At 39.6% G+C, this 26395-nt stretch overlaps 1 protein-coding gene across 2 annotated transcripts in view; it reads left to right on the top strand.

Annotated features, from left to right (window-relative positions):
• Positions 1–26395, top strand: part of entrep2 (endosomal transmembrane epsin interactor 2) — a 141045-nt gene that overhangs the window by 44365 nt on the left and 70285 nt on the right. For both annotated transcript variants that reach the window (XM_084716260.1, XM_084716258.1), the window contains exon 2: positions 16481–16537. In XM_084716260.1, the coding sequence (XP_084572386.1) occupies positions 16481–16537 (57 nt within the window). The remainder of the gene's footprint in view (positions 1–16480; positions 16538–26395) is intronic.

Genomic DNA, 26395 nt, shown 5'->3' with positions numbered 1-26395 from the left:
TCATGATGCATTCTGGGACATGTTTACGAACACCCTACTTCCGTAACACAGCATAGAGTTGTGTTGCACAAATTATATCTATCTCTTGTGTGCCACATAAAAAAGGTGCTGGGCAGGATTCATCCTTGGGTTTGACACATGTAACTTACACTGATTCTTCAGTCCGTTTACACTGATGCTAAAATACCTGCTCATGAATTTAACTGTACCTCATAATGTTGGGGCTGTATTACTCCTCTACCTTGTGTAGAAGGCAGGAAAGCAAGTATTTCTCAGCAACCACGATCTGATTGTTTACTGGTCAAACAAAAATGATATGTTTACATCATGTATCTTTATTTAATGGAAATCTATAAATGTTGAACAGGAGCGTTACTTTACTCCAGTTCATGCCATGTTGACCTACCGGTTCGTGTCAGTGGGTGATATTTGCAGTGTAGCTCTGTCCCCTCTGGTGTGTTATTGTTTAGTTGTGATACTGACTGATTCAGACGGACGTTACTGTCTTGATTCATGGCTTCAGCTTAGCCGAGGTACCAGAGACCTCCATGAGCGAGAGGAGAGGAGAGGAGCAAAGGGTGACTGAGATGCCACGCCCCCAAGCAGCAGCGGCAGCCAACCTGCTGTTGTGCCACTGTTTCCATAGCAACATCGGCGAGGTGCTGCTGCACTCCAAAGCAAAGTGATGATATACACACAAGATGGGGGAGGGGTTTGGAAGGAGGAGCAGGTGGTGGGTGGAGAGAGACGGGGAATACTGTAGGAAACGGATGTTGGGGAAGAAGAGGGGGGATCTGGAGGAGGTGGAGGACCACCACTGTGGTCAAAGCAGCGGGAACATGAGGAGGCCAAATGCACACGTCTGTTAGCTTTGTCAGCAGGAGCTTCAGTTAGACTCTGTGGAGCTGTGGACAGAGCGGCAGCAAACACCTCATGATCCCGACGGTGTGGGTCCACATGCTCTCTGTATATGTTCATACATATACATGCATTTATACATAAATATGGTCGACTACACACTCATTTTGTGTAGCAGATTTCATGGCCAGCAGAGGTTACTTGAAGGTTACTTCAAGCCAAAATTGTCACACAAGCATTAGGAGTTCAGCTCCCCTGATGCTACAGCTCACCTTCATTTGTCTTTCATTTGGACACACACAGACACACACTCTCACTCTCTCTCTCTCTCTCTCTCTCTCTCACTCACACACACACACACACACACACACATACACACACACACACACACACACACACGCACACACACACACACACACACAAAGAGAAAGAGGAAAAATGTTCTTCAAGGTGAAACACAAGGTGATTTTTCTATCTCATCCACATTTGGAGTTTCATTCTTTTTCCTCCTGTGAACTTGTCTGATGCAGCTTCACCAACATAGAAACTAAACTTCTGAACAGCCGTTTTTCCTCAAAAGCAAAACTGAGACACCATGATTGACATTCTTAAACTGCACTATTCATACTTAAAAATACAAATTGCAAGGGTATTTTTCAGTTTCTATGGGAGACGCTTATGAAAGAGGATATAGGAGCATTTATAGCATAATTATACACTTACGAGATGCTCTGCTAAATGAATCTAAGCAGAAGTGCAGGATTCAGCAAGGAGAACATTAACAAGTGCTTCATGCATTAGAACCAAATAAACTCACATCAGAGAGATGTGAGATACACAAACTTCACAAGTCTTAGGGTTACCAGGTATAGTGATGATATGTATCGTAACAGACTGGGAGAAGGGAGGGAGGTGGACCAAAGTATTGGTCACATCAAAGTCATGAATGATGGGAAGAAAAGATGAAAAGTCAGGTCATCAATTAAGTTATAAGAATTCATCCTAAGGGGGACATGAATCTGTGTTCCAAATTTCATGGTGATCCATCAAACACATTTTACTGGGCTGTGATGATATGGATTTTTTTCTTACTGTTTTATTGGACTTTATTGAAGTATATTGTCATCAGCATAGCATAGGAGTAGGGTAGTGTGTAATCTGTGTGCTGTGTGTAAGTGAAGGAGCGCGAGTGGCAGGCTGAGAGTGACGGTGCTGCTCGTAGGGTAGCAGAAACCTAAACTTAGCTGTCAGTCTGGCAGTAAATGTGCAGTGCAGTGTTACAGTGTGGCAGTTAATAAACACTGCAGCTTCTCAAGACCAAGAAAAGTTTCATCTGTTGTTTCCAAGCAGCTGAAAAAGTGACGGAGATAACCACAGAGTAAACTGAGAAGGGCTAATGTCAAGCTAATGCTAATGCTAGTGTTTCACCTTTACAACTTCAGTTCTGGTGCAGATGTGTCCCTTTCAGAAGCTTTGTAATCCAGCCTCGAACTGCAGCATCCGTTTGGAGACGTGGTAAAACTGATCTATAGTGATCAATTCAACACTCAATGTGTTCTGTAGCTATTTAACAATTTTCAACATTTTTTTTCCATCTTGAAAACAGTTGTTGTTGTCGGCATGTTGTTAATCACCCACTGGAAATCAGAGGCTGTCAACCAATCAGAGGCTGTTTTCCTGACTTGTGCATGACAGTGCTGAGCTTTAGGTGTATTAATAGATCAATGCACTGACCCTTCAGAATAAAATTTGTGGTGATGGCGATGATCCTCAAAACTACAAATATTGACCTCGGGGTGACGTTACATGAAGTCAAATGATTACCAAAATATCAAATTGAGAATGTCTGTACAGAATTTTATGACAATCCTTAAAATAGTTTTTGAGTTATTTCAGTTTGCACCAGAGTGTTGGGACAACAGAGCTTCTTAAAAATCACCTTCTTTGAACGTGATTGATGTTTGAAAGTGATTGTCAGAGTCAGCTGATGCTGTTGCTGACGCACAATGTTCAACAAACGCTGTGATCCTTCATTTTTGGAGAGTAATTTAAAAAGAAAAAGAAAAAATGCTGACTGACAGCACTGTCAACTCGTGTAAAAGACAGCCCCTGTGTAGACGTCCATTTAATCAGCAGCTCTTCATTTTATTAAAGACCAGGGTGGCGAGTTTCCCTGCACATATTCTCTTCATCCTTATTCTGCAGATTTACACATCCCAGCACTTACAGACACGCACGCACGCACGCACGCACGCACGCACACACACACACACACACACACACACGCGCGCGCACGCACGCTCACACACACGTCAGATTCTGTGCAGAGAGGCTGCAGGAGGAGCTCATAGAGATGTTTGACTCTGTGGAAAGACTTTCTTCTTTTGACCAACATAAAGCAAAAGTGAAAGGAAATAAAAGAGCCCGTTTCACTTGAAAGAGAGCAGCAGGAGAGGAACTGACTGAGAGTGATTCAGACAGTTTGTGTGTGTGTGTGTGTGTGTGTGTGAATCAGTGTGTGTGTGTGTCAGGCTTGTTTATTTGAAGTTTTTACCATGTATATGCTTCTACAGTATATGAGTAAGTGTGTGTGATGATGATGTTTGTGGGGGGATTCTGAGTGAACCAGCGTGGGTCCTTGCTCCTCTTGGCGCAGCAGCTGATGGGAAATCATTATGGATCCTGGCAAATGGCCAGTTCGTGGTTACCACGGCAACCGCACTGGCTCCATCCATCTTGGCAATGATGATGTTTGAGAAACGGCCTGCTTTCTAAACCCTCGCTCTCAGTAATGGCTTCTTTGATTGGCGCCATGCATAAATGAATAAGAATAAGGTCAAGACTGTGATTTAGGTAGAATCCATACTTGCAGATCTTTTTTTTTTTTCAAAACCAGTAAGGATGAAATCATAAACACCTCCACTGTCGTCTGGTTAATCATGGAAGTCCTTATTAAGGATATTAGGAGTATCAGGAAGAGGTAACTTGGAAACAACAGAAAAATGAGACAAATAAAAAGGATTTTAAGTAAAATATTCCAGATTGTAAATTCTCTCTTTCTCTTCTTCTTGATTACTCTTGATGAGTAGTTTTCTTGTCCAAAGGGGCTATGTTTAAAAAATGTATTTGTTACAGGGGTTAGGTCTCAGTGTAGAAAGAAATAATTCTTGGATTTTATCTGCAGATATATCAAATGACCAAAAATGTGAAAATACAAACATCTGTATGATGTAATTCAATGTAATACAGCAGCCCTGTAATAAATGTTTTACTGTTTGTTGTTTAGAGGCTGCACTTGTGTAGTGTTGTACGTGATTGGTGTTTCTAATATTTTGTCCACATGGTTCACCTATAGTAGTATCAAATAGAGATAACAATATTATACTTAGTGTATAATATGAAATAAATACAATACAAGCTGTGTCCTCAGAGTTTAACTTCTTTGACACACTTTTATCAACAATTTAAATTTAAATGTTATTCAACTGTATCTGATTGCATTGCAAGCATACAGGTATTTATATTTTTTCTTGATTATGTGTAAATTTGGCATTTCTTTCTGTATTCTTGTAATAATTTGGCTGGACATGACCTCTGCAGAGGTGTAGTACTCTTTGTATATATGACCCATCTATGACGTATGTGCAGATATTGTGGCTCGGGTCACTTAAGCACTGATCCCACAGTGGAAAGTTTCCATACATCAGTCATCTATAACTGACCACCTGAACAAATGTTGACTGACATGATATAACTGACTCAATGCATAGTTTCATTATGTTAAAAATACCTTGTGCCAGTCAGTCCACATGAGCTTCTTCTCTGTTGTGGAAAAAGACGTATGTCACTCCAAAAACTGCCCTGTGTCTCATTAGTTCATTAAATGATAATTAAATCTTCAACCTCTTGAAAAAGACAAGAAACAAAGTAGATACCAACTTCGAATATTTTCTGGAAAAAAGTGGCAAAGCATTGTTCGTTCCATTGCACCCCAGCAGCACTGCACCTATGCAGTTTTAGTCATGGTTTCCATGAACAATCATTTCTAAAATATGCTGTTTTACATTGTAAGAGCCCAATTTCTACCAGAGATACAGTAAATGTCTACTGTATTTCCTTCACCACACACTGTAAAGCTCATGCATCATTCAAAAACGGTTCCTAAGCACATACGATCATCTACTACCTGCACATCGTTAACTTTAACAAAAATAGAACTACAGGTATTAAATATTAAGTTCTAATAATTAGCTCGTTTGTCTTAACTTCCATTAACCATCAAGTCTGACTTTACACCAGCTGGTGAGCTATGAGATAAGATTAAAAATACTTTCACCTCTCTGCTTTCATCTCCTTCTTGCAGTAAACCAATAAATAATGTAGTTGGCTGGCTCCGTTAAGTATCCGTATGTCATTGTATATACAGAAAACAATGTAGGCAATAACAAACAACATTGTGGTCTACATGTGAGCAGCACTGTCTGCCTTGTTTTCTGGGTTTTTTCACTCAGCCGTTAGCAAAAAGCAGGGATGAAGGTTGCAGTGCTGATGCCCTCCTCTCCCTCAACGTAAGGGGTTTATATGTAGCCATGTCATCGTGCAGAAAACTACATCAGGAGAAAGAAAGAAAAGGCTTTTGTATGTTTAATGTATGTTTAAGAGAGAAAATAACTGAAGGAAGTACCAATTTATCATGAAGAAAATCATAAGCTATTTCTTATTTCTTGGTACCTGTCACTTTTTTTGCAAATGTAATAGAAATGCTTTAGCTTTTGAGACAGCAAATAGAACTTTTATCTTCTTTTCTTTAATCAGTATCAAGGTTCATCCCGCTACTAACAGGGCAGAGCAGAGAAGCTCAGATGTTTTTTCCCCCCAAAGGCTCCTCGTAGGGCGTTTTCTAAGAGCTTCCAGGCCAGCTAGGACGTGCAAACCCTCGACTGTGTCCTGAATCTGCCCCGGGGTCTCCTCCCAGTCAGTGGCCACACACATCATATGCAGTGAGACTCCTGACACCTCTGAGAGTCGAGGAGAGGAGCCTCGATATCAAGGTTCCTTCCAAATCACTGAGCTTCTTACTGCAGCACATTAACTAGGACCAGATGCAAACTCAGGCACTTGTGTCTCCAATTTTCATTCATTCGGTCAGTGCTAAAAAGATACCTTAAGTTCTTGAGCCAAATCCTCATTCTGATTCTGACACTTGATTTTAGACCCGTCTTCTCTTGGTAAACATTATGAAGTTTTTTGTTTTTGTTGTTGTATGTGGGCGGAGCTTAGATGGGACACACTCAGTTACACTCACCAGCAAGTTTTGTTGGCTTGTTTTTTAACAGTGGCTGAAGAAAATCTGAATTTTTGTACGGTCACTCTCCAGGCCAGCAAGTGTTACTGGAAAATGTTAAAAAATTAGCCAATGGGAGCAGACTGATCGACCCATACACACCCTCAATGGCTGGACCATCTTTCTACAATTGCCATTGGGTTGGGGGATTGGACAAATATATCAACAATTGGCTGATTCTGTTGCCGGTTGGATTTTTGGGGTGATTTTTGTCATTTTATTTCATTTTATTTTCCAGTCTGCAGAGTGACAGGCACTGCTCCAGTTTTCACACCTAACATGGTGAATTAAGGATTTATTTCAACCAAACCAGAGTTGGTGACTGCTATAACAGTGGAAAGACTCACTAAGACGGTGTTATTTTGTGTCTGCCTGTCAATTAAAGCTCGTCTTAGTTTGGTAAAAGAGAGAAACTTGAATTCAGAAGGTGATCATTTGTATTTTTCTGTTTAATAAGGGAAATAGGACCATAGTTATCTGCAGGTTTATTTATTTATTTTTTATTGACTGGCAGTGGCAGCTGGTATCTGATAAAACTTCAAATTTGAGCCATTACTGCTTTAATTCTGGCAACCAACAACACAGCAAGATGACATTTTAGCTTGATTATGTGACCTACTACTGTTTGGCTCAAGTTTTTCCTTCGTTTTGCCTCCTGCTGACTGTGACATAATCATGACATCTGCCCAGAAAGGGTCTAGAAACCAGTTAGTAACGGTCGGAGGGGCATTGTCTTATTTGTAATTTCACCGTAAATTACAAAGTTAATTTAATTTAAACTGAAGTTAAGCAGTACTACTCCTGAGTCATGTAATAACCCAAAAATAACTTAATGTGTAAAAGAAAGCAACAGTGTTCTCTTTTTTTCTTCATGAGCACATTTAGTTCTCACAGGATGGAGGGGTAATAGCACACAAATGCCCACACAGTGTGTTTTTTTTGTCTGATTAAATACTTATTTGCAAAATACTTTTAGCACTGGTTTCCATGACAAATACCAAAACTTCCCCTTTTCCATTTTCTAGAGTAAAGTGCATGTTTTGTTGTACTGAAATTGGCTTGTGAGAGTGTGCTCTGTGTGTATGGCTGGAATTTGCTGTGGCAGCTACACAGACGTATCGCTTGCTGGGTTTCTCACATCGAGCAGGGATCCAGCAGCGCTCACGTGTCTTTTATTCTGTCATGAAGCAGTTTGAGTTCAACCTTTTCACACTGACTCTACAATAAGTCGCTCATCTGTAAAAAGGGAATTTTAAGTTGTTGTATCTCTAAATGTTTGCTTTGTAGTGGGCCACAGATGACATGTCACCTCTGGGTTTGTGTGTGTGTGTTTGTGTGTGTGTGTGTGTGTGTGTGTGTGTGTGTTGTCAGAATATCAGAGTAATGCATTCTTTCATGGCGGTGACACAGGCTCCTCTAATCCAGTCCTGTGAAAAGCCAAAGCCTCGCTTTTATCTCTCTGTTCCATTTACACTTGTCAGTATTCTGTGTGTGTGTCCTTGTGAATAAGCGTGAGTGTGTGTTTGCATGTGTGTATCAGAGACACACACAGAGGAAACCCTCATAATTTCATATTAGTCCATTAGAGTTGCAGTTTTAGAAATGAATCAAATTTTTATGCTCACTTTATCATATCATCTCTCAGTTTATGTAGTTTCCCTCCAGCTGTGTGTCACTGATGCTGATGTGCTTGATGATCTGAGCATCCTGCTCTGCTGCTGACTAACAGCTATCAAAGATTACATGTCTTTAAATGTTATCCAGCTCTAAAATTAAGAGTCCGGTTGTTGTTCCTGAACATGTTTCTTGTTGTACTACATTTTATTCTTGAACCTCTGACTGCCCTGAACCTTCTGCTGGAAAAAAATCTGATTTAATTCAATTCAATTTAATAAATCTTAATTGCTATAAATATAATTAATCCAGATTTGTTTGAAAGTTGGTCATATAGGGATCATGCAAAATGTTTGCTGTATGCAAGCACGCTGTTAAATGACATTAAATCCTGCACACTGGTCCTTTAAGTAAAGTTTTGAATAAAGGTTTTTACTTGTAGTGTAGTATTTGTGGTTTAGGTACTTCAGCTGAAGAAAAGGATCTGATTATGTCCTCCACCACTGACATTATTCAACCTCATATACTGTACTGCACCAACACATCTCACAGTGACTGACTACAGGCCATTATAGACTGCTATAATAGCTCCTGTGTGGAGAAGGCTCAAAACAATTTATGGAATGGTCTATATCTTATTATCAAGTTCACTGCATCTTTAAAAAGAAAACTTTTCGCACAGACTTTTAGTTTTATAATTTGTTGCCCTGCTACTCCTGTTTCTGTTGTTTTGTTTTTCTTTGCTTCTTTGCTTTCGCTGAGATTTTTAATTGGTCTTCTGGCTGTGTGAGGATACCAGGAAATATGCAAACACACCGAAAGATGCTTCAGCATTTTTCAGAACATCTGTGTGTGTGTGTGTGTGTGTGTGTGTGTGTGTGTGTGTGTGTGCTGCTCAGGTTTCAGTGACTAATGCTGCTAAGTATTGCATGTTAATCCTGTTCTGGGAGCAGCCAAGGGGAAAAGCCTCCAGTGACTGACAACCAGCAAAGCAATCACATGGTTCCTGCTCCCACATCACTTCTGCCCTCGAACCAAAAGACACACACAAAGACACACCGCTGCACACATAGTCCTTCAACACATGAGTTCACAGACATGTTGCATTGCACAGTAGAGGGACAGGACAGATGGCATGACATTTACGTTCAGTCTGTGCACTAATCATTCAACCATCATATGTATGGTATGTGGGTATGTATGGTTTGTAGGTTTGATATCTTGATATCTACAACAATATGACATCGCTGAAGGAAAAGTGTGCTTGAATGTTAAATCTGGTTCTTTAACCTTATTGTGGAACAAAAATAATATTAAGTTTGTCAGCTTTTACTTAATTAGTTTTAGTCCTGTGTCAAATGTCCTTGTTTGCTTTTATAATATACAGTTATATAGTTGACTAGTGTAACACACAAATACAGCTGCATGACCGTTTGCAAAGAGGCACGGCCCTTTAGCTGAATGGATAACATTACGTGCATCACATGACTTTCGTCTTGCAAGTTGCTTAACTGATGTCATGTTATGTATGTAACATAATATACTCGTTTCAAACCGAAACATGGTCTTTTTCTTAACCTAACAAAGCAGTTTTGTTGCCTAAACTTAACCAAACTGCAACCATTTCATAATGTTAATCATGTGTTAAACAGGCTTTCTGGTCGTGTTGGTAGTCGACGAGCTGGGATGAGAAGATGTTGCTGTGATAAGTCACATCTAACACCTTGTATCACTCCTGGGAATATCTGCCCAATATACTTCTGAATTCCTAATAAGCATAGCATGAGTTCACGTTGCATAATTATGGACATCTGTGATGACAATGACATAGTGAGTAACCAGGAGCTGCATTATGATAGGAGCTCAGTACAACCTTGATTGTGCATTGTGCAGAGCTTTTCTCTCTGCTGCTGCCAGGCGCAGCAAGGAGAAAGAGAGAGAGGCTTGTAATAGTGACACGTCGTCTCTGGACTCGTTGTCGCAGTGCCTGACACCAGCATAGAGAGGGTGAATGTTACCTGCAGTCACACAGGAGTAACACAAGCCTCCTGATGCAGCAGCAATGAACAGAGCAGACGAAGTACAGACATTTGGTACAGAGTTTGCATAGAGGCACAGTCGGATATCAACTGGATGCAGCTGCAGCTCTTTTCAGTTGCAAGTCTCCATTCAATGTCTGCAGAAGAATTTTTATTCAAGCTACATGTTCATAGGAAGCTGTACTTCTACTTCATGGCTGTGTTGTGCGTGTTTCAATTAACTGCTGCTTTTGTGTCTATATTTATCTAAATAGTGTAAATTGGCAAAACTGTAGTTGCTTCAACGACTTTGGGGGAGAGGTGACAAAAAAAAGAAAAAAGCTGCTATATGCGACAACTAATGAAGGACATTATTTGAAGTCAAGTATTACTAAGTATCAAATTTATATACATTGACAAGTGAGTTTCACACTTCAGAGACGTGGTGGGCTGCTTTTGCAAAAATAGACCCGACTTGTCAAGATTGTGAAATAATAAGAGACAATAGACGTTGGCACACTGGTTAGAATAGCTGCAAATTGTCTCTGGCAGTCACAATAGAGCTGGACAGCAACATAATTGCGTGCGGTGGACACTGGGGGATACAGACTTTATTGTTATCCAAACATGAGCGCGGACTTGACAGCAAATGTAAACATATGACAATCATGACAAAGACTTCACTGTGAGAAATTAAAGCTACAGTTGGTAACTTCTGTAAAAACTAACTTTTTTCATATTTACTGAAACTGTCACTATATCCTGACAGTTTTTCTCATATTATCTGTCAGGATATATAGCGACAGTTTCAGGAAACATAACAAAAGTTTTTCAGTTGTAGCTTTTACATGAAAAAAAACTTCTCAGCCTCTGATCTAATTAGGAACAAAGGCATTTATTTTATATGTTTATCCACCAAATTTGTGCAATTAAAAAAGTCTGTTGTTAATTTCTCCTTTTATTATCATTAAGTCTCATTAAAATGACCAAGACTATGAATTTAGTTAGTTCTTAGTAACACAACTCATATGCAGCTGGCTTCTCAGCTTGTTCTCACTCCCATCACGTCAACTACGGCAGCTTGGTCAGTGACCCTATGCTTCAAAGTCTGCTGCTGTAGGATCCCCTCTAGCATCATTTCTGGAGGCGACCCTCTAGCATCATGGTTTGATGTGCCGTCAGAATCAGGTGAGGTAGTATTAAGAGTGAGACAGTCCAAGTATGGAGGAGATGAGGTGGATGGATGGTCAAACAAACACAGGCTTTTTACCCTTTAAGAGACGGGGGTTCGTGTCCCATGTGAAACCAATAGTCAACGTCTTTTTTTATGTCTGTAGCAAAAGTTACATGAGCAATACGTAACAACCGCAAGTCTAAAAATGAGTAAAGCAGGTCAAAATGTGAGTTGGAGCCATTGGTATAGATGGTATATTGAGTAGGTTGATGTCTTATTTAACCCTCCCAGCCTCCACTTCTTCCCAGGCTCAAGGAAGCTCAGGCAGGCTGCACGAACCCTGCAGGAGCTCAAGGCAGCTGCAACATTGTAAACCGACAATAACAAGCGATGGCAAGTCCCTCAACACTGACGAGGGAAAATAAAATTAAAACTATTTGCTGAGACTTTTAACTTTTATGTGTTTTAATACTTCCAAGTTGAATACATTTGTTGCAAATTAAGGAAAGATAAAAAGCGCCAGCCTTATCCTTTAAATCCAAGTCTCTATTTATCTGGCGTGTGTGTTTGTGAGTGTGTCTACTCAAATGAAATATTGACATCCCATTCACCGGGTCCTGTGTGTATCAAGGTGAGTGAAGAAGTGGAAGATTGACTAGAGAGTAGAGCAAGATGGAGAGGGAAATAGAAATGAGACGGCTGGATAGAGAGCAGTGAAAGTGAGTGTGTAAGTGCAGAAATATACTGTGACTGTGTGGGCGCCGAGCAGGAGAAAGAAATACAGAGATGGAGTGCGATAACGGGGAGAAATTGGAAAGGGAAGGATGGCAAAACTGGTGGAGAGAGAGTAGATATCAAGAAAATCAGTGAAGAGAAGGAAGGAGGAGAGTGAGATGGGTGGAAATGGGGAGAGCATGTTGGTGTTTAATGGAGGGTGAAGAAGGGTGAAAGGCAGAGAGAGAGCATGGAGGAATGGAGCGCTGGAGGCTACGAGTACCCTTTGTTCACACACACATTTCGATGATACACAAATTCACACCTACAGTAGCAGGAACTGTATAAATGCAACACCACACCCAGAGTGAGGCGTGCTGAGAACACCAATAAGTGTTTGTTTGTCCTCAAATCTAAATTTAATCAGCCACCTCATTTAAAAAAAAAAAAAAAACATCTGCTGTTTAGAGCAGCATGGTTGCAAGACAAACATACATTGTGGTAGAATCACTCTGATTTAAATCAAACAGACGGATCAATAACTGGGTGGCAGTGATCTATTTAAGAGAGAACCACAGAGGGAATCGCAACACAATGGATCCAGATAGCTCAATCGAGCTGCAGGGTGACTGGTTCCAGGTAGATGGAGCACAAAATCTAAAAGCAAATCAGGTCTAATGGAAAAAACCTGGAGCACCAATAAGTCCTGAGAGACCGCCTGATGAAGTCACCGCGGTACGAACACAAGATGCTGCATTTTCAAAAAGTCCTTCAAGATAAATAACACATCACTTTCTTTGTAAATTCCCCTGAGAACGACACATCTGATGCCCTGAACAAAAGAATATCATTTTTCCCTGCCTTTAAAGAACATCACAAATCACAGTTGATAAATAAATGTGTTTCGTGATGTGACAGTGCCGTGACAAAGGTTTGGTCACATTTAGGTACAAAAATGACTTTGTTAGGACTCATTCATTGATTTCTACATACATTTTTGTCCAAGCTACAGGGAGCCACTGGAACAGGGCGTGATTAAAAAAAAAAATCTAGATTGACTGTTGGTTGGAAACAGTAGTTGAGCAACAGTCTACCTTGTTAGAGTCTGATGTTTTTGTTGACACATCCTTCCACCCTGATCTCCTGCCTATGTGGATGTTGTCACTCTGCAGAAACATCATCTGATTTCCTCCTCTCCTCATAATTAACACAGCTGTGGAGGGCTTTGTCAGTTAAATGTAAACAGGTGCCATTCTTACACTACATACTGTGAACTTTTGCACATTCCCCGGTGAAAACTTTCGTGCACATTCTGGTACAAAACTTAACAGCTCTTTCCTTTAAATAACGTATTGTACATATGCTCGTAATATATATATATATATATTTTCCAATATTCGATTTTCCATTTCTGCTTACTGACTTGCAGCACTTGCTTTGTATCTTTCTTTGTATTTTTCTGCAATATTTTTATTGTTATGCACCAAAACACCAAGGCAAACTCCATGTATTGGCTTTGCTGTCATTTTTCTTGGGAGGCCTTATACTGTTATACGAAGTTTAGATAGAAGATCATTCTGAATGTTGAACACCTCGCTCACTAACCAGAAAGTCAAATTTCATTCTTGTCACTGCAACACAGCTTGTTTCGCTATTAAATATTTTGTATTTAGTTATTTGAAAACATCAGCATACCTGCTTCACATTTATTGCTTTTTCAATACATAATAATAATAGTTTTGACAATAATAAAGGCAATAATTATAGAAAGAAAATAGGAAATGAAGGAAAAAATCAACAAACAAAAGCAAATAAATTGAGTCAAGCAAGGAATTCTATAATAACAAGCATACATGTGGCTTTATTTGCTACCAATATGTTGAACATCCTGAGTCAAGTTTTGAGTGAACGACCATAACACTACGTTACAAAATAAGCTGGCTTTAAAAGTTTGTTTTGCACCTCACTACTGAAATGACCTGCAAGACAAACAAAGTTAGAGACAAGAATTCCTCCGAGGGACTGTTGTAGGCTATTTTATTAACTGTTTTTATTTTCAGTTTCTCTTGTAAAAGGAGCGATCTCAGTGAGATTTCCTAAATAAATAAAGCTTCCAGCAACTAACAGACCATCAGGGAGGTGAATCATCTTGTTGTTCTCTGGCCAAACTGTGGCTTAAGTACAAAATGTGAGCTAAATAAATACAGAATATCCATGAAGTGAACACTGCGACCAAACAGTCTACTTTAGGCAGCCTTTGTATTTAATTTCAGTCACTGGCAGCAGTCAAATAAATTGAGATGTAAGTGCACAGTTTCCTGTCTGGAGGATAATCAAGTTTTGTAAGGACTGAATCACACTTGTAAGAAGCTGGGAACACATTAAAATCCCAACACACTGTGTAAAAATGTGGCGTCGCACTGTGTTCAAATCTCTGTAACCAGCTCGAACTACAGGATCACGCCGTTCACTTGTTCCCAGCTAAAGCAGAAAGAATCTGCAGACGAGTTGAGCCTGTGAACATGACGAGCAGTTGACAAAGAAATCCGCATCCACACTAAAAACATGGGTGACAAATCTGATGGCAGATGGGCACAGAATCACCAAACAAGTCCCACCTGACCTGTATATTACTCAACACATCATGCAGAAGACGATCGTTTGCTTTGCGTCTGTTTGCCAGAGAAACCAAATAAGAAGTGAATCACATGTTGAAAGTACGTTTGTGTATCAGAAGATAATTTTGGTTTATTGCAGCTTTGGCCTTATTTTTATTGCGTTTGCCATCATTTTAATTAGTGTTGATAAAACTGTAGTTGCCAAAGTAATGGCTGAGATCTGGAAACATGGCAACAGACCTACAGTGAAGTCTGATGGAGAAAGACACAAGTGGTCAAACAGTTAGACAGGCTATAGACAAATTATCCAAATTATCCAAACCAATTGATTTGAAGGTAAAACAGAAAGTGAGAATATTGTAATAATATGATCAACTACTGGAAGTGCAGTAGCTCAAAGTTGACAGCTGGGTAATAATTTTACCATTTGATTTGTTTACTTTTCAAAAAATTGGATTATTTGAGGGTTAAGGTGAAAAGGTGTTTATCGGCAGCTCAAACAGGCTTTACTGTCTTCATCGTGGCTGTGTGAGGCTGTACTTTGGCACAGCATTGCTTTTGGGCTAAATTAAGATGCCAACATGCTTACAGTGATAATGATAACATGCAGTTGTTAAGCAGGTATAATAGTAACTGTGTTCATTGTATTAGCATGCTATTATTCAAGCTAATTAGCACTGAAGACAAAGGGTGCTTTTCATTATGCTAATGTATCTCCTTGCCTCCCTCACTTGCATCTTTTCCCGATGTCTTAGTTCCTAACAGCGATGTGAGAAAAGGATGCAAGGTAGAGATGCAAGGACTGAGGAGCTGAAGCTGCCACATAAGAAATCCAAATGGTACCATGGTGTCAGTTGCTAAGGTGCAGCATTTATATGCAGCGCATCTTCATAAAAGACTTCTGCATCGGATAAACCTGTGTTTCCTCACCCTTAGCTCCTCCAGAAGCTTCGTCTTTCTTCAGTCCATGAAGTGCATCAAAGGGATTGGAAGATCCTCCATGTCCAGAGGACATGAAGAAGCATAAGTTAGCAACAGCACCCAAAGTCAGCTGAGGCTGATTGGAATCAGAGTAGGCATTTAGTCATAAACCAAAGTATTGGACAAAGTGACCAATTAATCCTGAGGGGGACATGAATGTCTATACCAAATTTCATGGAAATCCAACTTGTTCAGATAACGTCAGAAGATAACCACATCAGTAGGACCATACTTACAAACTTTGAGAACTCAGACATATGGAGGATTTCAGAAGCCAAGCAGGAGGTCTGGTGGTCCTTTTCCTTGGAAAGATTTGAGTTTCACTGACTTAATTTCCTGAATTCTGGTGGCTTTTAAGGAATGAAAACAACAAAATAAGAAGTGCACATTTTTTTAACAAGCAGATGGTGAAGGGTTGGCAAGTATGAGTGAGACTCGTCCTCTGAGGACAATGAATGTCTATTCAAGATCTCATGTCAATCGAGCCAATAGTTGTTTAGATATTTGAGTCTAAACCAAAGTGGTGTATTGACTAACAGGCCGACACTGCCATCCTCACAGCTGAGCTGCTAACATCGCTAAAAACGGACAAAGACATATGGGAAATACTGGCAGAGTCAACCTAGTTGTACATTTGTCATTAGGCAGTAGGTTGAATATGATTTCAGCTCTATGGATCGTTGGCAGGAGTTCCCATAGCTAATGTCCAAGTTCCAAGTTTCATACACTAAAGACTTCACTCATTGTCATCACAGAAGATTTAAAACCTATGTGGTCATCTTGCTTTTCATGTTTCTGGCACTATCAAACTTCTTTTTAGTGATATCACTGAGATCAACAAATAATCTTGCTTTAACTTGTGTATAGACTGATAAATGCACCTGCACTTTGACCTTATCCAAATCCCTGTGTATGTCTTGTATGTCGTATTTGTATTTTTAGATCAGTTTTTTATGCGTGTAAATGAATTGTCTATATGTACCGTTTGTGCACTCGCTTCCCTTTAATTTCCTCTTCACAAACAAAACTACAAAAATAAACCCAAGATTATATGAAACTAGATTTTCTCTTTAATCCATTTTATGAACATCTGTCCATCTTTGTTTCCACATACACGTCAGCATCGTCCAGCTCTTACAGCATCTGTTTTCTCTTCCAGGTGCTGCTCTCTGGACTGATCGGAGTGGTGTCATGGAAGAGGCCGCTCTCTCTCGTGGTGAGTGTCCTCTGAACGCCCACACACCCAGCTGCTAATCTGTGACTCTGATTAAAGCAGTAATACCCAAGAGGGAGTCTTTGATTGTTATGATGGGATGGATGGAGATGTGACGACGTACTTACATACTGAAACAGATGCTTTGTTTCTTTCCTGTTAGGAAATCACCACATGTAGATTAGCATACACACCACACCAGAATACAAATCATGACAAAGACATTATTATGTACTGTATATAATTACCTGACATGAATACAAATGGTCATCCCAGTTAATTCACACAGTGTGACTCAGAGTGCTGACAAATCCGAGCCGTGTTGCTTGTCACACTTGGTGGTTTAGCGGCCGTAGAAACTGGAACTGTGTGTGAACACAGTTTCAACTTTGGGGCATGTTCAGGTTGTGTTAAAATCCCTCGATCACAGCTCCAGTGGTGTCTGTTTTCACAGCCGCTGACCTGGAAACTACAGGACCAAAGTCAGATAGAAGTCTTCACAGTTTTCACTTCTCTTGTCTCTGCTTGCACAGATGAATAATCATTGAACTGTGTTACTCAGTTCAAACACACATAGCAAGATTCTGGGCAGAAACCTCTGTGCTGCCATGTGTGCAGCACTCTCTGAGCTGAGATCTCAGGATGTTGGACCTGGGCTCATACTGATCAAACTTTTAGCTTGTTTGACTTGGATACCATGATTCTTGAACTATAATGCGGTAAAATGAGTTTTCGTTCATTTGGTTAAGTCGACAATAAACACACTAAGGGTACATGTGAAAAGGAGTACAGGGTTTTGCTTCTATTCCATCCCTGCACAAACCAAAGTGCATTTACCAAACTTTTTGAGACTGCTAAAAGTTCAAATTTGGACTTAAGGGAAAGTGAGAGAGCTCTAGAGGTTTCTTAAGTTCCTGTATGTATTTTCTTTTAGATGATTGCAGCATGGATTCAGGGGTGTATGCACACCTTCTGACACATGGAGTGATTGTACAAAATATCTTTGGTTGTGGAAAGTGATTTGTTATCTAAAATTCAGAATACAATCCCTTAGCTCATTACTTGCATTTGACTTGACTTTGACATGTCAAGCCACTTTTTTGCATTTATTATGAGTGCAAACAACAAGAACAAAAGCAGGCAGTATTTTGTATGCAATCACTGTTCACATCAATTGTCAATTTAGTGCCTGATAGTGCCTTATCATATGAATAATTTGGTGTTTTTCCTCCACCAGACCAGACCAGAGGTTATTTCCTGCTTTAGTTTGGCCTTTTTAATATCTAATTACTGAGGCCCAAGGACAATATTTATCAAAAAATTACTTCGAGGAATTCTCTAGTGTCGACTTCAGACTGAACATGTGTGAGGAATGAGACTCATTTACTAAAATACTTATTCTGGTTTTCAGCGCAGTATAAGAATGACCATTAAATGTCCAGTATGTAAGATTTGTGTGGCAGAATAAGGCAGAAATGGAATAAAATGACAATGTCAATAGTATATAATCACCTTAAAATAAGACTCTAGATGAAGTCTTTTTTCATGGGTGTCATGCCATTGTAGTTTCTCTTTCACGCTTCGAAGGGGAGAGTGAGATGATGTGCTTGCAGTCTTTAAGCTCATGCCATTAAAGCCTACATACTGGTCCTTGAGTTTGTCTGTGAAGATTCCCAGTCATCCAGGTCTTGGCTTCTTCTTGGCTACCAAGTCCAGTTGCCTATGACAACCCTTTTTTGCGACTGCTTCTTGAGCAACTCTCAAGTGATCACATGATCAATCACATGCATGCTTTTTGCAAGAATAGCCAAACAGAGTCAATGATTTACTCTTGGTCTACCATGTTGTTCATTCTTTAAAAACAAGATTATATTTTACCTTAGAAACTGCAAATAATAAGCTATTCTGAGTCATAGATATCACTTCAGCTAATGCATTGCTCATTATCATGACCACAACGAGTTGCTGGTCCTCCACCGCCACAATCTGTTTGTTAGTTTGTGTTATTGTGTGACTTTGTCAGGTACAAACTAACCTTGTAAAACACAGCAGTCACATGTAAAATTACTGATTTCGCCAATGGAGTGTAGCTGGAGAGAGTGATATTTGACTTATATAATGACAGTGTACAGTTGAAAAAGGCTGTCTGATGGCAGGGTAAAGTGGTGAAAACAGTCTAAATTTAGTGAACACTTAAACTGATTGATTTTTGTAAAATATGTGCACATGTATGTATGTATGTGTGTTTTGTTGCTGACCTGTGCACTGCAGTGTTTTGCTTAGCTTCCTACACCAGTACTTCTGCTGCTTCTCCAAAAACGGGGGCTGACTACACTGACCATGGATAAGCACCTCATACAACCCCACTTCAAATATCCCGAACTATCCCTTTGAGAGAGCTCTTTTAAATACAAGAGCATTTTTAGGCCATGATGAATAAGAGAGCTTTATTTTTTACATTTGTAAGTAGGAGTGAAAATGAAGAATTTTCATTTTTGCTAAATAACTACGTAACTTTTTCTGATAAACACAGGAAGTGTTGTTTTACATCTGAGTGGTGAAATGTTTCCCTCCTTCCCAAGAGTTCCAGGGAGTCATTTGTCAGCCATAATAGAGCCTGAAAACCTTTAATTGACTGTCATGTAGTGCATGTTGTAGCCCACACTCCCCTCACCTGAATGCGTGATACGTTGCATAACATAATTCATTCTTTATTCCCTCCTTTGTTCTACAAACACACATACAGATGCCATGTCAGTCTGCATGTCTTTCAGTCTTTCTGTCCTTTAAAGATCAGGATTGGGGTACAGCACAAACAAGCCCCTGCCCAATTCTATTTCACGCTCTCTTTAATGCCATAAATAATCTCATCTCATCTCTGCTGCCTTCCCACATCGTGTCGTAGCCCTTCCATCTCACTGCATATCACTTGTCTCGCTCCCTTTGGTTTTATCACCTTGCCTCTCTGCTGCATATATCTGCATCCCTCCACATTTTATTCCCCTTCCCCCTGCTTGTCTTTGCCTTTGTGTAATGTTAGACCACAGAACGAGATCTGAATCATTTCAGCTCTCGGGGATCAAACGACATATCCCATTACTGAGGTGTGAGCAGAAATTGGTCACACGTTGTGCTCTGTAAAAGAGTTAAATCCTCTTACCTCTCTTTCCTTAAAAAGCATGACTAATTTCTTGGAATAGTCTGCACCTGCCAACACACAGAGATGTCAGTCTTTGGACACCGTTCCCCGTCTTTACAGGGGTCTAAAAGCTAATAACTAGTGTGCTTTTTGTTACTGTAGCATGTAATGCTCAGTCCTGACAGTCAAGCTTTTCCATTTCTGGCCTTGACCCAGCGCTGACTGGCAGGTGACTAATACACCGGCTGGACACTTTCAGTCCTGGCAATGTTGCACCAACCCATCTGCCAACTGTGGGTGGCTATCGTGATCCGTAATAACTGGAGTTTCTCCAAAACATTTAAGTATACGTGCTAAAGACTTGGTTTAGCTGACGTATTAGAGCTTTGTCTCTTCTATGATAAAACAAGGTTGAGGGGCTAATTATGATCTGGGGAGTTTAGGATTTCACAATTTATTCCTGCAGGATTAGTTCATTTCTCTATTAGTCAGTTGAGAGAGGATTAACCTGCAATACAGATGAAATGGTGTGAAAGTTTCATATCACGGTGAGAATGACCAAAATCTTCTCGGTTATCAGTGATATGGTGGTGGAATTGTGAAAATGTGCTGAAAATGTGCTGTCATTGTGAAATTGTGATATGCATGTTTTATTATTTTATGACAGTTTATAGACTAAATAATTTATTGATCAAAAAACAAATCGACGACAATAATAAGTATTAGTGCAGCCCTAAAACAATTGCAAAGGTAAAGGTAAAGGCCAACTTTGTTGTGACATTTTACAACCATACAGAGTACAGTTACACAGTCAGATTAATTCTCTGGTTTAAACTCATCCTAGTACCTCCATGTGATGATCGGCCAGTGTAGAGCCCAACCAACTCCTGATGTAAGCTAGCACCTTTGGTCAAGGGTACTGTCAAGAGAATGTACCTATTATACATGTTTTTTATTGGTGGGAAATATTACTGTTATTATTATTGTTATAAATAATTATGATATCTACATTATGGCCTTTCAATATTTTGAGATATATTAAAATGTTTGCAGCATTCTGAGATCTTTATATGTAAGCTGAAGTGTTACAGCGACAGATATGAGTTATAAATAGAAAAGGTGAGACAGGGTATAGAGAGCAAAGCTTGTCTCATCTTTGCTTCTGACACATTGCAGTCAAGTCAGCATATGACACCAAGTGCAACGTGTGGATGGTTGGAGATCGGTTGTTTGTATGCCAGAGTGGAAAAACAAGGTGCAGCATCGTGGGGAGAGAAGATGTGTCGAATATGAAATTCTGTCTACTTTTCCTTTCCTTTAAACCTCACATCAAAGATATGTTGAAATATTGTTCTCAGTTGGAATGAGAAAACACACTGTCTCTGCGTTTGAAGGAATTCCTCCTATCTGAAATAGCTAATAAACATTGTATCCAGTCAAGTCTGCTGCATTAATGCCACGGCAGATTTACTCCGCGGCACTCAGACGCAGGAGAAAGACAAGACTACCTGCAGTCTTCTGCTGTTTGTGACTGTGATGGATTATGTGTTTAGAGAGAGACAGAAAGACAGAGAGGGAGTTAGAGGGCAGTAAATCCTTGTTTGCCCTGTCGGGAAACAAGACAATAATAGTCTGCAGTATAGAGTATTTGTCTAAGGAAGTCTTGTCTGCTGTTACTTTGTTGTTTCTATTAATTTATTTTAAGCGTAAGAATGTACAGGACTTATAAGACATACCTCTACATGCTTCTGTATTAATGTTCTATTTTAAGCTATGCAATTCCAATGCTGTACTTTTAGTGCTGTTGTACAGTGTATTCTCTCTCCTCCAGAGATTTGAATAAGATCAATACAACTCCCATGTCTGTTTGTTAAGAAGGAAGCAGGCAATGAGCTTAAAGCTACTACAAGGAGCTTTTCATATTTTGTATATGTGCCTGGGGAAATGTAAACACAGGCTCATTCAATCTGATTTCACACCGAATGCGACCTGGTGGCAGACATGAAGAACAACTATAAATAACTGATCTTCTCACTGATGATAATGTTAATGAGACCATCATTAACTTATGTAGGTCATATGGAGGCATCAGTCATATACTGAGACTGTTTCATGTTGTCTTAAGAGCAATTTTCATCATTGCCTCATACAACATGGCATCACCAAAAGTTTTGAGACTGTTTCATTACCAGTTAAAAACTCCTAGTAGCTTTAACTCAGCATTAAGAGTGGAAGGGGTGACCAGACAACAAAAATGCACAAACAATTAGGGCTTAATATTTTAGTCATCAAGTAATTTATTGATTATTCTGGTGCTTTATCAAGTAACATTGTGCATCTGCAATTTTTTCCAGTAAATTACCTTTGCTTTATTTAAGAGTAATAGTAACTAATGTTCAAAAGAGGTAATAAGGCAGGTCTCTTAAATGGACAACTAATTGTTTCCTATTTTGAAAAATCAACATTTTTCTCGTTTTTATTGCTAATGTCAGGGTTTTATCATTAATGTTACTTTGCTGTGGCTGGTCCGCTCTGTGGTCTAGATGCATAGACTCAGTGTTTTCTGTTGAAGTGCTGCAGCATCGACAAAGTGCTGTTGTGGTCAGATAATTCTGTTTTATAACAGACACACTGTAATATGTTTTGTTTCAACTTGTAGTGAAAACACGCTTTAAACATTTTCTGTTGTTTCCTCTGGGGTGTCTCTTTATGCAACACAAATAATCATCCATGTGAACAGCGATGGGTATGATTAATATTTTATTGATGCTGTTACTGCTTATTGATCTGGTACTTTAACAGCACTTTTTCATTCCTAAATAATTATTTTTAAAAAATATAATTAAAAATAATAATAATAAATTCAGAACAGAATTAGATTTTAATGTTTTTATAACTAACAATAATGAGAGTAGCTATGGTAATGTTTACAACAGCAAAGTATATAAAGTCATTCTGTCTTACTGGAAACATCTGAAATGTCAACAAAGTAAATCATATTCCTGACATCAAAATACTGAGTGATGTGTAGAAATAATGATGAACATAGACATCAGTCATTATCATTCATCCTGTCCTCTGTCCTCCTCCCTCTGGTGCTGATGTGATTCACTGCCTGCAGGTCTCTGCCTACAGAGAGTTTACAGCAGTTTGACAAAGTTGAACATGCGTGTCAAAATAAGTTAGACAGATTCGCTGTTATGCTTTTGTAAAACATTGGTGGTGATGGTGGATGGATTAAGATATCGCTGGCTTCATGTTTACATGTTGGTGCTTTATTGATCAAATATTGGCTTTTTACTCACAAGGTTTTTATTGCACTCACAGTATTTAGTGTAGCTGTTGTCGATTCAAGTAATCTTGAAGTTACTTCATTTCACTGTGTCTACTGGCAGTGTCTCTGCTCTGCTGTGCACTGACCTCACTCCCTGTGTGTGCATGTGTTCGTGTGTGTGTGTGTGTGTGTGTGTGTGTGTGTGTGTGTGTGTGTGTATGTGTGTGTGTATGTAGGAGCTGCATTGACACAGACACAGAAGGGGAGACGTTGTGCTGCAGCTGTGTGATAATAAATTACACCAAACCTTAAAAAGTACCAATAAAAGAGCTTATCAATACTCTGCTCTTTAATAATTCAGCCCCAGGGCCCTTTTAATACTGAGTGTCGTTACCCATCCCTGCATGCGAAACACAGTGTGCTGAATAGTTGTCTGGATTTAAACGAAGCCTCGAGGCAAATAATTTGCCTCAAGGCTTTTTAGTAATCGGGTCACTTGAGTTACTCGAGGAGTTGTGTCAGCCCTATACCTCTAAATCGAGTTGCAATATGATGCATCTTGTTTGTTTCATCCGCACAGACACGAAAATGATGCTGTTTTCAGTGCAGTTACATGTTGTATTCCCTGGGACGATGTCTTTTTTGGAAAAGGATAGAGCAAGAATGGCCTGCCCTACTTTGCCTCTGATTGGCTTACCCTGATATTTTTGCCCTAACCCTGCCAATCATCACTCATCATGCTTAAACCTAACAAACCCAACCAACAAAGGCAACAAAGACCAGCCAGTCAGAGGCAGAGGAGTGTGAGTCATTCCTTCACATTCAAAATTCCTGCAGAACAGCAGCCTTCTTCATTCATTTCCTGCAGTCTCTGCTGGTTGCCCGGCAAAACTAGAGCTGTGTTCAGAATCTGACCCTTGTTTGCTTTTTAACTACTCATTGTATAACAAACACTTTGTACTTTACTGAAATGCCACGCTTTGCATTGTGGGATTGTTAGAAGAGGTGGTCATGGAATTTTGATATAAAGTAAATACATTTTATACACACAAATTGAAGGACAGAGGCTAAATTTAATGCATTATATAACTGTGATTTTGAACATCAAACTTTTCTCAATGCTTGGACTCTAAGCAAGAAATCAAATAAGGACATTTTCTAAAATGCTGACCTATAGCTTTAAGAGTCTAGACCAGGAGCATAGATGTAGACAGTGCAGGCAAAATGGTTGCATCGGGGCCTGTAGAGAGAAGGAGCCATCCAACAAGGCCATGAGCGGAGGACAGATCCTTCAAAGTGATTCAGCTTGCCACATCAGAAATACGCCTGTGTTCAAAGAAGAACTCACATGAAATTGAAAATGGTGCCATTTGCTATCTATTCCCTCAAATAGGCAAACCTGTTTCATTATTTTTTTTAGTAAAATAGAAGCAATCTATAACAAAATTATATGCTTATTCCACATAATCCATGAAAACTGTAAATAAACTATTAATTAATTAATTTTTTGGCATTTTGTTTTTTATTTGATCATGTGACACCTTTATCATCAGAGTACTATCCATGGTTCTAATAGCCTTCTGTTTGACCTCTCTACTTTCTTAATACCATGGCCTCAGTAACTCATTCAACTGTAAAATAAAACACATTGTTGATAAAATATGTATAGCCCAAATGGTGTGTGTGTGTGTGTGTGTGTGTGTGTGTGTGTGTGTGTGTGTGTGTGCATGCACATTTCATAATGATTTGCTACGGTGGACTAGGGGTCATCTTTAAAGTGTGCACTGGGGCCTGTCATAACTGCCTTACACCACTGGTATAGACCTAGTTGTAGTTTAGCTTCTGTTCTCAGATTTTTGTTTACGTATGACATATCAGTTTGTCTGTCTCATTCATAAAAGGGAAGTGATATTTACTCTGTCCTGACGTGATACTTCTCTGGACTGAAGTGTAGCTTGGAGACATTTAAATAATGGAGAGTTACAGCAGCCGTGAGGTGAAACGGTCACTGCACTTGTGAGTTGTCAGGCAGCAACAGCCTCTAACATGTGCTGCTACTTTACATTCATGTCTCCGCAGGGATGGAAGTACAAGTTGTCCTTTAGTGACAGAGTGCAGGGCTGGAGCAGGGCTGTGTAGCTGAACCATGGTCTGAATGTCACACAGTGCTTCCCTGCACCATTGACTGCTGTACGTTTGCTTGGACTGTTACTGTTATAGGTCAGTGTATTCCACTGGCCAGTTGAGCTATACATTTATATTTATGCAGCACAGAGCGATGAATGATTTAACATGCTGTTGCTTCTATTTCTGTTACGTTGTGATTTACTCATCATGCAAATTTTGTAAAAACTTGTTTGAAGGTATACATTTAAGCTAGACTAAAATGATCAGTCCACCACTTTGGTTCAGACTGATTTATCTCTGAGACTACTGCATGTTTGCCATGAAATTACATGCATATATTCACGGTACCCAGAGGATGAATCCTACTGATTTTGATGATCCATTGACTATTCCTCCAGTGCCTTGTCATCGTGAGCATGTTAGCATGCTAACATTAGCATTTTGCTTAAAGCTCTGTTGTAGATCCTTGTTACTGGTGTATGTTGGAGGTAAGGAAGCAAACAGTTTGTCATATGAATGTGGTGCAAAATGCTGTGAAAAGTCATGTGAGGAGTGCACATGTTTAAAATATAGAGCTATCCTGAATACCATTTTTGGGGCTTTGAAGCTTCAGTGAAAATTACCCATTAATATTCGAAGCTTTGCCGGTGGGACAAAGACCAAGCTATCATACTTTCTTCAAGCTTCCGGTCATTAATTACTTAGATACTTTACTATTTACTTTACTATTGTAATTATGTGCCTAATGAGACACGAGGACAGGAGGGGAGATATCAGCCACCGTCTATTCTGTCTTCACCTCCAAAGTCTCAAAAATCAACTTAATGAGCAAGTGAGTGTTGCATGTAGGGAGAGTGGAGCTCATGTTCAAGGCTTAGCCTTGTGCTCATGGAGCAGGAAGGCTTCCTTGCAAGGATTGTTTTTCACTCGTGGATACTGTTCTGTGTGCTCTTATCATGTGCACATGCTTGGGTTTTATGTGAGCGAGTTTGAGACTAATTACACACAATAGAGAGGCTCAGTTTCTCACTCTTTATCACTGTTTTGTCTCTTTTTCGGTGCAGCCAATGCAACATCTCCTTCCTCCTTTTTTTAAAAAGAAAATACTTTTGGGGATTTTTGCCTTTATCGGAGAGGACAGCCGAGGAAAGACAGGAAATGTATTGGGGGGTGACATGCAGCAAAAGGGCATGGGTTGGAAACAACCCACCTGCCTTAACTGGAAAGCACATTGGCTCAACACCTGTGGTTTTTAAATATGCTATATAAATAAATTGACTTGACATAGGGTGCATGCTCTACCAGGGTTCCTATTAAAAAA

Source organism: Lutjanus erythropterus, chromosome 1, assembly GCF_056507025.1.
Source record: "Lutjanus erythropterus isolate fLutEry1 chromosome 1, fLutEry1.hap2, whole genome shotgun sequence".
Lineage (NCBI taxonomy): Eukaryota > Metazoa > Chordata > Actinopteri > Lutjaniformes > Lutjanidae > Lutjanus > Lutjanus erythropterus.
This window is presented reverse-complemented; position numbering and strand designations above follow the sequence as displayed.